The 16,904-nt window shown below is 37.6% G+C and overlaps 1 protein-coding gene across 5 annotated transcripts in view; it reads left to right on the top strand.

Moving 5' to 3' along the window:
* The window catches only part of RIC1 (RIC1 homolog, RAB6A GEF complex partner 1), a 115,535-nt gene that overhangs the window by 9,298 nt on the left and 89,333 nt on the right, over positions 1 to 16,904 (top strand). For all 5 annotated transcript variants that reach the window (XM_045563875.1, XM_045563876.1, XM_045563874.1 and 2 more), the window contains exon 2: positions 7,832 to 7,939. In XM_045563875.1, coding sequence (XP_045419831.1) covers positions 7,832 to 7,939 — 108 coding nt within the window. The remainder of the gene's footprint in view (positions 1 to 7,831; positions 7,940 to 16,904) is intronic.

The raw sequence follows: 16,904 nt of genomic DNA, 5'->3' as shown, positions 1-16,904 counted from the left end.
CACACTGTTTTCAATAATGGCTGTACAAATTTACATTCCTGCCAATAGTGTATAAATGTTACTTTTTCTGCATCCTCATTGGCACTTGTTATTTAAAAAAAAATTCTTTTTGAGACAGGGTCTTGCTCTATCACCCAGGCTGGAGTGCAGTTCACTGCAATTTCAAACATTGCTCAAGCAATCCTCCTGCCTTAGCCTCCCCAATAGCTAGAACTACAGGTGCATGCCTGGCTAATTAAAAAAAAAAAAATTGTAGAGACAAACTCTTGCTATGTTGCCCAGGCTGGTCTTAAATTCCTGGTTTCAAGGGGTCTTAGTGCCTTCACCTCCTGACATGCTGAGATTACTTTACAGGTGTGAGTCACTGTGCCCAACCTGTTTTTTTTTTTTTTTTTTTTTTTTTAAATTGCCATTCTAACTGGGGTAAACTGATATCTCATTGTGGTTTTGATTTGCATTTCCCTGATGATTAGTGATGGTGAACATTTTTTTGTATGCCTGTTGTCCATTTGTAACTATCCTTTTAAGAAATGTCTATTCATATCCTTTGCCCACTTTTTAGTGGGATTACTTGCTATTTTCTTTTACTGTAGAGTTTATCGAATTCTTTGTATATTCTGAATATTAGTCCCTTATTGGGTGAATAGTTTGTGGGGAAATATTTTCTCCCATTCAAGAGGTTGTCTCTTAAGTCTGTTGATTGTTTTCTTTGCTGAGCAGATCATTTGTAATTTAATATAGTCTTGTGTCTATTTTTGTTTTTGTTGCCTATGCTTTTGAGAGCTTAGCCATAAAGTCTTTGCCATAAAATCTTTTAAACCATTGAGTTGATTTTTTTATATGGTGAGAGTTATTCTTCTTTTCATTTCATACTTCTGCATATGGATGACCAGTTTTCCTAGCAGCATTTATTGAAGAGGGTGTCCTTTCCTAATGTATGTTCTTGGTGACTTTGTTGAAAATAAGTTGGCTGTAAATACGTGAATTTATTTCTGGGTTCTCTATTCTGTTCCATTGGTCTACATGTCTGTTTTTATGCCAATACCATGCTATTGTGGTTGGTTACTATGGTCTCTTAATGTATTTTGAAGTCAGGTAGGATGATGTCTCCAGCTTTGTTCTTTTTCCTCAGGATTGTTGTGGCTGTTCAGCCTCTTTTCCAGTACCATGTAAACTTTAAGATTTTTTTTTTTTACTTCTATGAAGAATGATGTAAGCATTTTGATAGGGATTGCATTGAATCTGTAGATCTCTTTGGGTAGTATGGTCATTTTAACTATTAATTCCACTGATCCATGAGCATGGAATGTCTTTCCATTTGTGTCCTCTTCAGTTTCTTTTCATCTGTGTTTTGTAATTTTCTTTTTAGAGGTCTTTCACCTCTTTGGTTAAATTAATCCTGGGTATTTTACGTATTTATATATTTTTTGTATCTATTGTAACTGGAATTGCTTTCTTCATTTCTTTTTCAGCTAGTTTATCACTGAGGTATAGAAATACTACTGGTTTTTATACACTGGTTTTGTATCCTGCGACTTTACTGAATTTATCAGATCTAAGAGTCTCTTGTCTGGGAGAGACTTTCTTTCTCCTTCATTTATAAGGGATAACTTTGCTGGATATACTTGACTGGCAGTATTTTTTTTTCTTTCAGCTCTTTGACTACATCATCCTTTTCTCTCCTGGCCTGTAAGGTTTCTGCAGAGACATCTGCTATTAATCTGATGGTGGTTGCCTTATAAGTGATTAGACACTTTCCTCTTGCTATTTTTAGAATTTGTTCTTTTTCTTTGACTTTGACAGTTTGACTATAATGTATCAGGAAGACCTTTTTGAATTATATCTATTTGGGGAATCTCTGAGCTTCCTATTTCTGGATGTCTAAATCTCTAGCTCACCTTGGGATTTTTTCATCTATTATTTTGTTAAATAGGTTTTCTATCCCTTTGGTTTTCTCCTCATCCTCTGAAACACCAATAATTTGGATATTAGGTCACTTTGTGGTGTCCCATATGTCACAAAGGCTTTGTTCATTTTCATTTATTCTTTTTTTATCTGACTGGGTTATTTCAAAACACCTATCTTAAAGTTCTGACATTCTCTCTTTTGCTTGATCTTGTTTATTGTTGAAGCTCTCAGATGTATTTTTTATTTTACTCAATGAATTCTTCAGTGCCAGGATTTCTGTTTGGTTATTTTTTTATGAGTTTCTCATTCATATCCTGAATTGTTCTTCTGATTTCTTTGTGTTGTTTATCTGTGTTCTTTTTTATCTCACTGAGCTTCTTTAATATTATTATTTTGAATGCTTTTTCTGGCATTTCATAAGTTTTATTTTTGTTGGAGTCTGTTGCTAGGGAATTATTGTATTCCTTTGGAGATGTCGTATTTTCTTGCTTTTTCATGTTTCTCTGTCCTTAGGTTGATACCTGTGCATTTGGTATAATGGTTGCTTCTTTCATTTATTTGGTTGGATTTTGTAAAGGAAACCATTTCTTGAATGGGTATCTATGGTGTTGGTAGGTGGGGCCCTTTGGTTTTGATTCTGGGTGCGTGCGGTAGTGTAATTGCTGCATTATTTCTTCAGCTAGTGCCAGTGTTGTCTGTGATTTCCTCAATGGCTTAGGGTATGGTTGTTAGTGAAGGCTAAGGTGAGGTTTTACTGGGCACTGGGATACCAAATGGGTCCCAGTGGTGGCAGTGGCAGGCCAAGTGTGCCTGTCCTTGCACCCTAGGGTGACATATGCAGGCACTGGTTTTAGTGGATCCAAGCAGGCAAATTCTTTGGTCCCCAGGCAGCTTGCTCCAGTGTTGGCAGTGGCAGGGCCACTGGGCTCGGTGGGTAGCCTCAAGGACCATCAGGACAGCATGTGTGGTGTGAGTGCTGGCAGTAGTTGTAGTGGTAGTGGCAGGCTGGGTGGGCCTGTCCTCAGGCCCTCAGGAGAAAAACACAGGTGCCCATGGTGGTAGACAAGACAGGGACATCTCTATGCCCCCAGGCAATGTTCTTGGGTACTGGGAGGGGTGTGTTTGTGGTGCTAGGCCAGGAGGGTCTGTCTTCAAGCCCCCTAGTGGTGGGCAGGGGGTCGGTGATCCCAGGACCCCAAAGGAGTGCTCATGTGATGGCAGCAGTGGTGGCAGTGGGCAGAGGATGCCTGTCTTTTGGGCATGTGAAAGTGCACTATAGCTCTACTGTTGGAGGGGATGGAGTTGCTGTCAGTGGCAGCAGCCTCAGACAGGAGGCTGGAGAGCACCTACTTTGGTCTGTGGTGGCGATGGCAGTGACATCAACATTGTGCTGGGAAAGTCTGTCCTCAGGGTGTGTGCAAGTATGCTGCATCCCTGTTGCTTGTGGGGGTGGGGTTGCTGTTAGTGGCAGCAGCCCCAGGCTGGCAGGATTCAGGCTCTGGGGAGGACACACTTCAGCTCCCTTTGTCCCAGGGACAGCTTTCCTGGTGCACTGCACTGTCCATTTCCTGGAGTGTAAGACACTTTGTTGCTTAGGTGCTGGGGACTCTGCTGCTATGCTGGGTTCAACTGGCATCATGTCAGTGCAGCCCTCTGGGTGAACATGAGGGATGACAGTGGGGTTCCAGGGATGTGGAGTTGCAGTTGGGCCCCAGGACAGAATGTAGTATGGAGGGATATGAACTTTCAAAATGGTGCTGTTCTGTAGCTACTTAGGTCTTGGGGGGTGGTAGAGATGTGAGATCCAGCGTGAGCTCCCTCTCTGGAGCAGTGTCATCATGCAGTCTTTAGGAAGCTCCTTGTGTTAAACTCTGGGTCCATTCTCTTCTGGCTGGGATTACAGGAGTCTGCAGTGAGAATGTGGACTGCTGGGGATCTCTTATTTACCCTTTCCCTGCACTGGGGAGCCTTTCCGGGCTCCGGCCAATCCTGGCTCCAAGCCAATCCCAGCTGAGCAGGCAGGTTGTCTTGCTTCATTCTTCTTTCTTGCCTTAGGTGCTACCTGTCACTTCTCTGTTGAATTCCAGTGTTCTCTTTTATTTGCTCTATTTGAAATGTGATCATCTACTCCCTATTTTGGTTCTTTGTGGAGGAGGTGAGAGCCAGGTGACTCTAGTCAGCCATCTTGAAGCCCCTCCCCTAGTTTTGCTTTTGTCAACTTTGCTTTTGAGATCTTATCCAAAAATATGGTTGCCCATACCAATGTAATGAATCATTTCCTCTGTGTTTTCTTCTAGTAGTTGCATAGTTTTGGGTCTTATGTTTAAGTCTTTAATCTGTTTTGCATTGAATTTTGTACATGATGAGGGATAAGGGTCTAATTTGCATTCTTTTGCATATGGATATGCAGTTTTTCCAGCACCATTTATTAAATAGACTGTCCTTTCCCCAATGTGTGTTCTTGGCACCTTTGTTGAAAATCAGTTGGCTGTTAGTGCATGGATTTCCTTTGGGGCTCTCTGTTCTGTTCCATTGGTTTATGTGTCTGTTTTTATGCCAGTACCATGTGGGTTTGGGTACTATAGCTTTATAGTATATTTTGCAGTCAGGTAGTATGATGCCACCAGTTTTGTTCTTTTTGCTCAAGATTGCTTTGGCTATTCAGGGTCTTGTTGTATGGTTCCATGTGAATTTTAGGATTGCTGTGAGGAATATCATGGGTATATTTTGATAGAGATTGCATTTAATTTCTGTAGATCATTTTGGGCACTTAAAATATGTAGATCATATAGGCACTTAAAAATATTAATTCTTCCAGTCCATGAACATGGACATCCGTTTATTTGTGTTTTCTTCAATTTCTTTCATTACTACTTTATAGTTTTCATTGTAGAGATCTTTCACTGCCTTAAATTTATTCCTGGGCATTTTTTATAGCTATTATAAATGTGATTGTCTCAGTGGTTTATTTTTCAGTTCACTGTGCTGGCTTTTGTATGTTGATGTGGTATTCTTCATCTTTACTGGATTCCTTTATTCTAACAGTTTTTTGTTGGAGTCTTTAAGGTTTTCTGTATATAAGATCTGCAAGTAGGGATAATTTGTCTTTCTCCTTTACAATTAATTTTGATGTTTTTAATTCCTTTCTTGTGCCTAATTGCTCTGGCCAGGATGTCCAGTACAAGTATGTTGAATAAAAGTGGTAAAAGTGGGCATCCTTGTCTTGTTCCAGAACTTAGAGGAAAAGCTTTCAACTTTTCCCTATTCAGTATGGTATTAGTTATGGGTTTTCCATGAGTGGCCTTTATTTTGTTGAGGTACATTCCTTCTGTACTTAGTTTGTTGAGAGTTTTTATCATGAAGGGATGTTGAATTTTGTCAAATGTATTTTCTGCATCTGTTGAAATCATCGTATGGTTTTGTCCTTGATTCTATTCATAGATGTATCGTATTTATTGATTTGTGTATGTTGAACCATCCTTACATCCCTGAGATGACTCCCACTTGATCATGATGAATTCTGATGATCAAGAACTCATGTCGGGCCCGGGCACGGTGGCTCACGCCTGTAATCCTAGCGCTCTGGGAGGCCAAGGCAGGAGGATTGCTCGAGGTCAGGAGTTCGAGAGCAGCCTGAGCAAGAGCGAGACCCCATTTCTACTAAAAATAGAAAGAAATTAGCTGGACAGCTAAAAATATATAGAAAACATTAGCCGGGCATGGTGGCACATGCCTGTAGTCCCAGCTGCTCAGGAGGGTGAGGCAGAAGGATTGCTTGAGCCCAGGAGTTTGAGGTTGCTGTGAGCTGGGCTGACGCCATGGCACTCTAGCCAGGGTAAAAAGAGCCAAAAAAAAAAAGAACTCGTGTGTTGTTAAATTTGGTTTGCTAGTATTTTGTTGAGGATTTTTGCATCTGTGTTCATTAGGTGTTCATTTTTGTGAAAGTTGATGTCCAGTTCTAACACTATTTGAAAAGACTGTCTTCTCTCCACTGTATTGCCTGTGTTTCTTTGTCAAAGATCAGTTGACTGTGTTTATGTGTGTCTAGTTCTGGGCCCTCTATTGTGTTCCATTGATTGATTTGTTTATTCTTTTTCACCAGTACCATGCTCTTGATTACTTTAGCTTTATAGTAAGTTTTGGAGTCAGGTAGTGTTAGTCATCCAACAAGGTCTTCTCTTCCATTGTTGAGTCTTGGTCTTTTGCCTCTCTTTGTAAATTTTAGAGTCAGTTTGCTGACATCCACAAAATAACTTGTTGGGATTTTTATTGATACTGTATTAAATCTAAATATCAAGTTGGGAAGAATTGACATCTTGACAGTATTGAGTATTTCTATCCATTAACACAGAATATGCCTCCACTTATTTAGTTCCTCCTTGATATCTTTCTTGAACTTTTATTTTATTTTATTTCAAGACAGGTTTGTCTCTGTATTGCCCAGAATGGAGTGCAGTGTCCCAATCATAGCTCACTGTAACTCAAACTTGTGGGCTTAAACAATCCTCACACCTCAGCCTCCTGAGTAGCTAGGACTATAGGCACGTGGCACCATGCCCAGCTAATGTTTTATTTTTTGTAGAGACAGGCTCTCACTATGTTGCCCAGGCTGGTCTCGAACTCCTGGTCTAAAGCAATCCTGCTGCCTCAGTCTCCTAAAACACTGGAATTACAGGCGTGAGCCACTACATGTAGCCTTTACCTTTCATGGGAGTTTTGTAATTTTCCTCATAAAGAACTTATATATATATTCTATTTATACCTAAGTATTTCATTTTAGAGAAGCGAATGTAGATGGAAATGTGTTTTTAATTATAAATTCCACTTCTTTATTACAGATTTATAAGAAAATGATTGACCTTTGTATATTAACCTTGTATCCTGCAACCTTGCTATAGTAGCTTATTAGTTCTAGGAGTTTTTTATTGTTGTTATTATTGTTAATTCTTTCAGATTTTCTACATAGCTGGTCGTTATCTGTGAATACAGTTTTATTTATTCCTTCCCGATCTATATGCCTTTTATTTCTTTTTCTTGTCTTATTGAATTAGCTAGGACTTCCATGACTGTGTTGAAAAGCATTGGTGAGTGGGGATATTCTCGTCATGTTTCTGATGTTAGTGGGAAAGCTTTGATTTTCTCACTGTTAAGTATAATGTTAGCTGTGGGTTTTGTGTAGATATTCTTCATCAAGTTAAGAAAGTTCCTCTCTATTCCTTGTTTGCTAAGAGTTTTTATGATGAATGAGTTTTTGTCAAATGCTTTTTCTGTATTCATTGATATAATTATGTGATTTTCCTTCAGCCTGTTTATGTGATGGATTACATTAATTGATTTTCTAGCATTGAACCAGCTTTGTACATATGGGATATAACCTACGAGGTTGTGGTGTATAATTCTTTTGATACACCGTGGGGTGTGATTTGCTAATATTTTGTTGAGAGTAGTTTTACCTATGTTCAAAGGAGATATTGGTCTGTAGTGTTCTTTTCATGTACTATCTTTGTCTGATTTTGGTATTAGGGTAATGCTCGACTCAAAATGAATTAGGGAGTATTCTTTCTGCTACTGTCTTCTGGAAGGTAGAGAGTTCGTATAATTGCTCCTTTAAATGGTTGGTAGAATACACTTATGAACATACCTGGTCCTGGTTCTTTCTGTTTTGGAAAGTTATTAATTATTGAATCAATTTCTTTAATAGATGCCTAATTTTAGTAGATACAGGCCTAGATATATAGGTCTTTCTTTTTGGCTCTTTTTGATTGATTTGCTTGGAATGTTGAAAGCTATTGATCTAATATCAGGTTATATTGTCTTTTTTTGTACTTTTAAAATACTTTTAGAGTGCTCTCTAAGTTACCTTAAATTTTATTTGTATATATTTTTATGAGATATTAATACAAATACAACTGTTTTCTTCCAGCCTAGTGTATTAATTGTAACCTACAAGGAGCCCGCAAAATCATCTGCTCAGTTTGGATCCTACAAGCAAGCTGAATGGAGGCCAGATAGTACCATGATAGCTGTGTCAGTAAGTAGATTTCCTGCTTAATAATGTTTTTTTAAGAAATCATTATGTTGCATTTAAACTTGATTCTCTTAGGTGACTTTCTTTGATTGTTAACACTCATGAGCATTTATCTTCTTGTAATAGGACTTGTACTGTTTCTTCTATGCAGGTTACTCCTACTAAATCTTGTTGACTCTACTACTGTCATCCCTAAAAGTAGCACCTATATCCTTTTCTGTTTGCTTGTCTCACTTTCCTGTTTTGTTCTTGAAGTCTAATACAGTTTTTTAAAGCTTTCATCTATATTTACATGGTATTACTTTTTAAAAAAATACATTGACTGCCACACTAGAAAAAATTTTTTTTCCTTGTGGCCATGGTGTTTCATTATGAAAATGGAATAAAAAATTCAAAAACAAAATGATCCTTTCTAATTTAATGAAAAATTTGGTATTTTTTGTTGTCTTCTGTGTATGAGTTGTATGCAACTTGAAAAATAGTTCATACGGCTCCCAAGGTAAAGAGATGTGTGTGTTACATGTGCTTCACGAAGCTCCAGGCTCAAAACTAGCATGCAGTGGGTGGATTGCTCGAGGTCAGGAGTTCGAGACCAGCTTGAGCGAGACCCCGTCTCTACTAAAAATAGAAATAAAAATTACCTGGCCAACTAAAAATATACGCAGAAAAAATTAGTCGGGCATGGTGGTGCGTACCTGTAGTCCCAGCTACTCGGGAGGCTGAGGCAGGAGGATCGCTTAAGCCCAGGAGTTTGAGGTTGCTGTGAGCTAGGCTGACGCCACGGCACTCACTCTAGCCCGGGCAGCAGAGCGAGACTCTGTCTCAAAAAAAAAAAAAAAAAAAAAACTAGCATGCATTAAATACAACTCATATGACAGTTAATGTGTTAAAGACAGGATCTCGCTCCGTTGCCTAGGCTAAAGTGCAGTGGCGCGATCATAGCTCATTGCAACCTAAAACTCATGGGCTCAAGTGATCCTCCTGCCTCAGCCTCTTGAGTAGCTGGGACTACTGGTGCATGCCACCATGCCTGGCTACTATTTTTTATTTTTTGTAGAGATGGGGTCTCTCTGTGTTGCCTAGGCTGGTCTTGAACTCCTGGCCTCAAGCAGTTCACCCAGGTTGGCCTCCCAAAGTGTTAGGGTTACAGACATTAGCCTCACATGGTATTCTTGATTTATATTTTAAGTTCTGACCTCCGTTCCAAAGGATATTCCACAGAATAATAAACCTTGTTTGCTTATGCACACTAAAGTCTTATATCCATTTGGATCTATCTCTGCCTTTCTCTTCTGTTTTGTTATATGTGCCTAGATGTGGTTAATTTCGCCTTTTCAATTCATGTTTTATCACTGTCTAAGGTTGTCATTATCAGCTACTTTGTTTTTAGCAATAATAGTATACACATTTACTGAACATTTGCTATGTAAGTACTGTTGTGATCAGTTCACATGGATCATCTCATTTCATTTTTAGATTAGTGCTTTGAAGTAGATACTGTTGTCCTTCATAATAGATGAGTAAGTTTGGGATCTGAAAAATTGTCTTATCTAAGGTTACACAGACAGTGTATACTAGGGAGATAAGATATAACTTAAATACTCAGATTCCATTTTCAGTATTCTTAACAATTAGCCTAACTTATCTCTCTGCTTTCAGTCTCTTTCTAGTCTGTGTTATATAATGCTGACTAGATTAATCATCTGAAAATGTTCCACATGGTCAAAAATACTGAGTAGTTCTGCACTTCCTGTAGCAGGAGTTAGCAGACTACGGACCATATACCAAATCTACCCTGCTGCCTGTTTATGTATGGACCATGAAATAGGAATACTTTTTACATATTTAAATGATCAAAACAAGAGTAATAATATTTTGTTATACTTGACATATTTAAGTTTCAGTGTCTATAAAGTTTTATTGGGGCATGACAATGCTCACTTATTTGTGTATTGTCTGTGGCACAACAGTAGATTGAGTTGAGTAGTTCTGACAGCATCTATATGTGGTGACTTCATTGCTTTACTCTTCTGTTAAGTGCACTATAAATTATAGCAACATAATTATAACTTCATAGCATCTCAAGTGTACACATATTGCCATTCTGTGACATTTTATATTATTTTTTGTTACTAGTATATACTCATGTCAAAGAACAAAAGAAGAAAAAAATAGACTTTCAATGTTAAAGCACATTGCAGTGTGGATTATTTTTTATTGAATTGATGGCAGAATATTGTGTTTATGATGCAGTGACACTGCAGCTACGCCAAAAAAATATAAATTGACATTACCAGACTAAGTGCTCATAATATTCCCAGTTTATACTTTTTTCGCTCTTCATACTTTTTTCTTTTTGCTTCTCAGACTGCATAATTTCAAAAGTCTTATCTTCAAGTTCACTGATCGTTTTTTCTGTGTGCTCAGATTTGCTCACATATGTTGAATCCCTCTAGTGTATTTTTCATTTTAGTTGTCACTCTTTTTATTTCCAGAATTTGTTCAGTTTCTTTTTCTAATTTTTTTTCTTTTATTGATTTTCTCATTTTATTTAGACATTGTTTTCCTGATTTTTGTCCATGTTTTTCTTTAGCTCATTTAACATATTTAAGATGATTTAATGTCTCTGATTAATAGTTCAAATTCTTCTTCCTCAAGAATGGTTTCTGCCATGTTCTTTATTTCCTGTGAATGGGCCATACTTTTCTGTTTTTTGTTATGTTTTGTAATTTTTATTTGAGAACTGGACTTTCTGAGTATTATGGTGACTTTGAAATCTAATTCTTCTAGCCCTCAGAGGCTGCTAGTTTTTGCTTCTCAATTGTTGAGCGTTCCTTTTGTGATTTTTGCCAAACTATTTTTGCAAAGTGTGTACTAATTCTTGTACGTGGTCCTTGAAGTTTCTCTTTTGTTGTCTCTGTTGCCAGCCAATCACCTGACTAAGGTTTCCTTAAATGTCTTGCTCCCAAGAGAGAAGGAAAAAATAGGTCCTGTCTCTAAAATTCCCTCTTGGCCCAGAAACCGCCTTAGCATCTGTGTGGGTACCAGCCCCTCAGCAATCAAAAGTAGAAATTAGAACCTGCAGGCCGGGTGCAATAGCTCATGCCTGTAATCCTAGTACTTTGGGAGGCTGAGGCAGGAGGATCAGAATATATTAAGCCCAAGAGTTTGAGATTGCAGTGAGCTATGATAACACCATACAGGCAACAAAGTGAGACCCAGTTGCAGATGAAAAAAGTGGGGAGGGGTAGAAGTATAGGACTGAGCTAAAGTGAGTTACACTGAAGAAACATGGATCTCTTTAAACAAACTTTGAGTAGACAACAAAAAGAAACATCCCAAGGTCAATACTGTTACTAACAGTTGCCACCATTTTATGTATTTATTTACATACAGAAAAATTATAAACTGGGTTACATCTGAAGTATTAGTTTTAAATTATTTGCTGTCAAAAATTTTGTGGATTTGAAAAATAAGATACATTTATTCTGTCACTTCTTTAACATTATAAAGTCTTTATATATTCCAGACAGTATGTAATCAGTGAGGAATGAATTTGAGGAAAAAAAATTGTCTTGAATCATATAGTATGCTTTCCAGTTTCTCTAAGAATGTCTTTGTCTTCATTTTTTTTGAAGGATATTTTTGCTATGTATAGATATTAAGAGTTGCATTGATTCTTCAACATTGATGGTGTCTCTGCTATTTATTTGACTTATGGGGTCCCTGCCATTTGCTTGGCAGTTTAAGGTGTGGTTTTCTTTGTACTGATTCTGCTTGGAGTTCTCTAGGCTGCTTGAATCTGTGACTTGATACTCTTCAATTGGGGAAAAATCCCAGCTATTGCCTCTATACTGCTTCTGTCCCATTCTGTCTTTTAGGACAGTAATTTGACTTTATGTGTATCCTACATGTTTCTCATGGTGTCTTTTTTGCCCCCTCCCTTTAGTTTTTCTTTGCTTTATTGTGGCTATTTTCTATTGATAGGTCTCTCAAATCACTAATCCCTATCATCTGCTATATACAATCTGAGCTCCATTGAGATATTAACTTGAGGTTCCATATGTTTTAATTTTATGTCATCCATTTGATCTTTTTTTATAGAGTCCAAATCTCTGGTGAAAAATTTCGGTCTGGGCCGGGCGCGGTGGCTCACGCCTGTAATCCTAGCTCTGGGAGGCCGAGGCGGGTGGATCGCTCGAGGTCAGGAGTTCGAGACCAGCCTGAGCAAGAGTGAGACCCCGTCTCTACTAAAAATAGAAAGAAATTATCTGGCCAACTAAAAATATATATACAAAAAAATTAGCCGGGCATGGTTGCTCATGCCTGTAGTCCCAGCTACTCGGGAGGCTGAGGCAGTAGGATCGCTTAAGCCCAGGAGTCTGAGGTTGCTGTGAGCTAGGCTGACGCCACGGCACTCACTCTAGCCCGGGCAACAAAGTGAGACTCTGTCTCAAAAAAAAAAAAAAAAAAAAAAAAAAAAATTTCGGTCTTCTCATCTGTATTTTTTAAAAAATTTTTCTTGAATATAGTAGTTATGGTTATTTTTTACATCATTATCTAAGTCTAATATCTTGATTGTTGTCCTTTTCTTTTGGTTATTGGTCTTCTGATTGCTTTTACATGCCTGACAATTTTTAAATTTTATTCCAGACATAATGTACAAAAGAATTGTAGAGAATTGTAGTGGCTATGTTTATAAACTCCTGATCATTATTTGGGTTGGGAGCTGATTATTTCAGTCTTGTCATGTTTGAGTTGGATTAGAATTGGTTTTAAAGTTTGGTAAGACTCTTGTTACCTCTGGTTCACCCTCAGCTTCATCTTGCCTGTGTAACATCAAAATCTATAATAGCAGATGCATTGAGGGTAAAATTGATGTTAAAGAAAAAATTATTCAGTAATACTTGTTACAACACAGAATTTTTTCAGGACCATTGTGATAGGGAGCACTGCAATGGTGGCTTGGAGTGATTGGAGATTGGGCTAAACTCTGAATACAGCATGGACAAGTGGGAATTTATAGCCAAGGAGCAACGTGGGCATCAGGGATGGGAAATTACTAAGAGGAAACATCAGGGATAATGGGGATTCTGGCTAAACTGACTTAACAGGATTCTTGCAAAAGGCAGGCCAGGGTAGACATCACTTGGGGGAAGTTAGAGGCTGAGGAACCTGATCAGATATCAGGGTTGAGAGGGTGTGGGGGGAGTCCTTGCTAAACTGACTTAGTAGGGTTCTTGCTAGAACTGTATTTTATAAGGAAATGCACAGGTGGGCCTAGAAGGTTCAGGAGCCTGAACCTGTGCTTTGGTCAAGCACAGAATCTTAGTGACTATCTGTGTGTTTAAGGCACATCGAGTCTCCAATTGTTATGAATGCCAGAATTCCTTTAGTTTCTTTGTCTACAAGCAGCAGGAGCAAGCTGGGACCTCAACTTCTGGCTGGACCTAGAACTGCAATTGATTTTAAACCTTTTTTATTTCTAGGTGGGTTCTCTTCCTGTACATCTCAGGACTGCAGGAAATTTTATTTTGCCTTTCTGAAGTTTGCTTCCTAGCCCTTGACCCCTGCAGCTTCTAAGTTCAGCAAATGTCTTGTGGGGAAAATGGATACATTTCAAGTCTGTGATTATTTCTTCAGCCCTATGTAAGAGCTTTGCTGATCTCTCTTAGGTCCAGCAGTCCTCTGCCTGAACTAAAGTCCACTTTCTTAGCCTATGCCCAGAATTGGCAAATATTGTCAGGGAAAAAAAAAATCAGCTCACTTCTGAACAGTTCTCCTACAGTGGAATTTTAATCAATCTAGGCCTCATTGATTCCATAGCTGCTTGGTGCCTTTAAAAATATGATTTCTATGCATTTTCCACCTTTTCTAACTGTTGGAAGAGTTGGTCTGCCATGACCTACTTACTGTATACTACTGTAAAATGGAATTCTTAACTATGTAGTATGAAATTGTCTTAATATTCCTTATATGATTTTTGAGTCTAATTTCATTTCTATGCACAAAATTCTAAGCTTATATAAAGAAGGAATGAGTCTAAATATATCCATTAAAAGTAGTTTACAGTAAAAATTGTTAAACCTCTGTATATGTGGTATAAGATCAGTAACTTAACATTGGCTACAAATGTAGTATATGCAAATTTTGAAGCACATAAGATGCCTTTTATATTCAATATATTGTTAAAACTTGTCTTACTTTTCAAAGGAAGAACTATTTGAAAGTTTAAGAAATTATAATAATACATTAGTTTTTACAAAGAATTACTACATCTTATTTGTAGGCTGTTTTGTGTGTACACATTTTCCCCCTAAAATTTTCACTAGACAGAAAAGATGGAACACTCTAGCTTTATTTTTAGAGCAGAAATAATTTCATGTTAATTTATTAAGTGGCTATCTTTTGTATTATACTAAATATTAAAATACAAAGAGGTTAGAAATTATTCTTGCCCTTAAGTTGAGGAGATACAGTATATACATAAGGAAAGATAATAAAACAATTTAATATTTTTGGATATTGAAAATTCAATTTTTATTGCAGCTAGTTATTGCTTAGAGTTTGTTTCTAGAACTTTGTGGAGATATTATGATGAGTATGATTTTAGCCATTGTAATCTGGCTTGTGTTAAATAAACTGAGTAAATGCAGATCTGCTTCAAGTGATTAATTCATCCCTACTTGATTATTGAAAACATGAATTAACATTTTAGCTTATGAATTTTGTTATAAGATCATAAATGGGTATTTTAAAGTTTTAATTTATAAGTTATGAATGATACATGTTCAGTGATGAAGACCTGAAAAACACAGAAAAAGAATCATCAATAATTTCACCATTCACAGATAATCATTGTTTTTATTTATGTCCTTATGTCTATTCCATGGACATTTTCAGAAACACTTAATAGTGTGTTAGATTTTGAAAAGCTATTGAAGTCTATTTGTTTTGTTTTGTTTTGTTTTGTTTTGTTTTTTTGAGACAGGGTCTCACTCTGTTGCCCGGGCTAGAGTGCTGCGGTATCAGCCTAGCTCACAGCAACCTCAAACTCCTGGGCTCAAGCAATCCTCCTGCCTCAGCCTCCTGAGTAGCTGGGACTACAGGCATGTGCCACCATGCCCGGCTAATTTTTTCTATATATATTTTTTTAGTTGTCCAGCTAATTTCTTTCTGTTTTTAGTAGAGATGGGGTCTCACTCTTGCTCAGGCTGGTCTCAGCCTCCTGAGCTCAAACCATCCACCTGCCTTGGCCTCCCAGAGTGCTAGGATTACAGGCGTGAGCCACTGTGCCTGGCCTTGAAGTCTGTTTGTTTTTAAATACAAAATGATGTTACTATAAATGACTGCTAATGTGACTTGATGAGTGATATATCTGTGAGTTTCATAAGTACAGGATGATCTAAAACATAATTTTTTCTTTATTGAAAGTATCATACAGTTTTATAATCTGCTTTTTTTACATTATTATGTTACATTTTATCACCTTAAAATTTTTTATAAGTTTATTTTGAATGTCTGCATAAGATTCTAACTTAGAGATGACTGGATTTTTAAATTGATAAATACAGGAGTTTTCATCATTTTCACACAAAATTTGGGTCTTAATTTACACATTACTCTGCAATTTGACTTTTTTCACTTAGTATTTTATGACCATTCTTTCCATATTAATGGATATACTCCTTATTACTATTTCTAGTATTTGTAGAATATTCCAAAGTATAGAAGTTTCTTATTTACTGTACTGGTCTTTTCTTGATGGACCTTTGGCAACTACAGACCAGTGCTACAGTAAGCATTTTTATCCATACAGCCTTGTGTATTGGTGCGTATATTTCTTCAGGGTACTTTACCTTAAGTAGGATTGTTGGGTTAAAGTGTGTATATTGACAACCAAAAATAAGAGGCTGAGGCAGAGATCTCAGTCAGTGGAAGTTTATTAAGCCAAAGTTTGAGGGTGCGCCTGGGGAAAGCACAAACCAGGGAAGCATCTGTGACCTGTGCTCTCTGAAGAGGAATTTGAGAACTCCGTATTTAAGGGGAGAGGGCATACAGAAAGAAAAAGGAGGAGGGAGGGTAGGCAGTGAGGCAGATGGTTATATTCTTGTGAGATTTTAGTTAGTGCCCAGGAAATCCACATTTTACATAAGATAAGATGAATGGTTGAAAAGAGGAGAATAAAGAAAGAATCAATTATATAGATGTCCCTGAGTATGTGGAATAATGATCTTGTCTTTGTTTTGCACTTGGAAAGATAAACTGTAATCAACATATTAGTGTGGATTCAAACAGACTTTAGTTTTAGGAGCTAGACTCAGCCTGCAGACCTAAAGTTACAATTTGCATGTTCTTGTTTATGGGAGGACAGTAAAGAATTTTCTGTGAATGATCTGTAGGGACAGTCCTTGTAGATGCCTGCGACCTTTTACCTTTAGATGGGGATCTGGCTAATGCGTGTTAGTTGACAGCTGTTTATTTGGAAGGGGATGTTGCCTGACTGAGCCTCCAGACTTGACCTTCCCTTTTGCATAGGAGTTGAGGAGGTGGTCTTGAGTTTTTAATTTTCCTTTACAATGTGTGTATTCATTTTTAATAAATATTGCCAAATTATTAAAAAATTATATCAATTCCCAGTATCACTCTAATTGTTCTTAGAATTCCTATTTTCCTACGTTTATGCCTGTATTACATTGGTGAAAAATGATCTTGTCATTTTGATTTCCATTTGTTTCTTTTTTTTGAAGGCAGGGTCTCCCTTCTTTGCCTAGGCTAGAATGCAGTGGTGTCATCATAGCTTACTGCAACCTCGAACTTCTGGGCTCAGGCAATCCTCCTGCCTCAGCCTGCTGAGTAGCTGGGACTACAGGTGTGTACCACCATGCCCAGCTAATTTTTTTAATTTTTTGTAGAGATGGAGTCTTGCTGTTGCCCAGTTTGGTCTTGAACTCTTGGGCTCAAGCAT

The sequence above is a fragment of the Lemur catta genome, chromosome 10 (genome assembly GCF_020740605.2).
Source record: "Lemur catta isolate mLemCat1 chromosome 10, mLemCat1.pri, whole genome shotgun sequence".
Lineage (NCBI taxonomy): Eukaryota > Metazoa > Chordata > Mammalia > Primates > Lemuridae > Lemur > Lemur catta.
The sequence above is the reverse complement of the archived record's forward strand: the minus strand, read 5'-3'. Positions and strand labels throughout refer to the sequence as shown.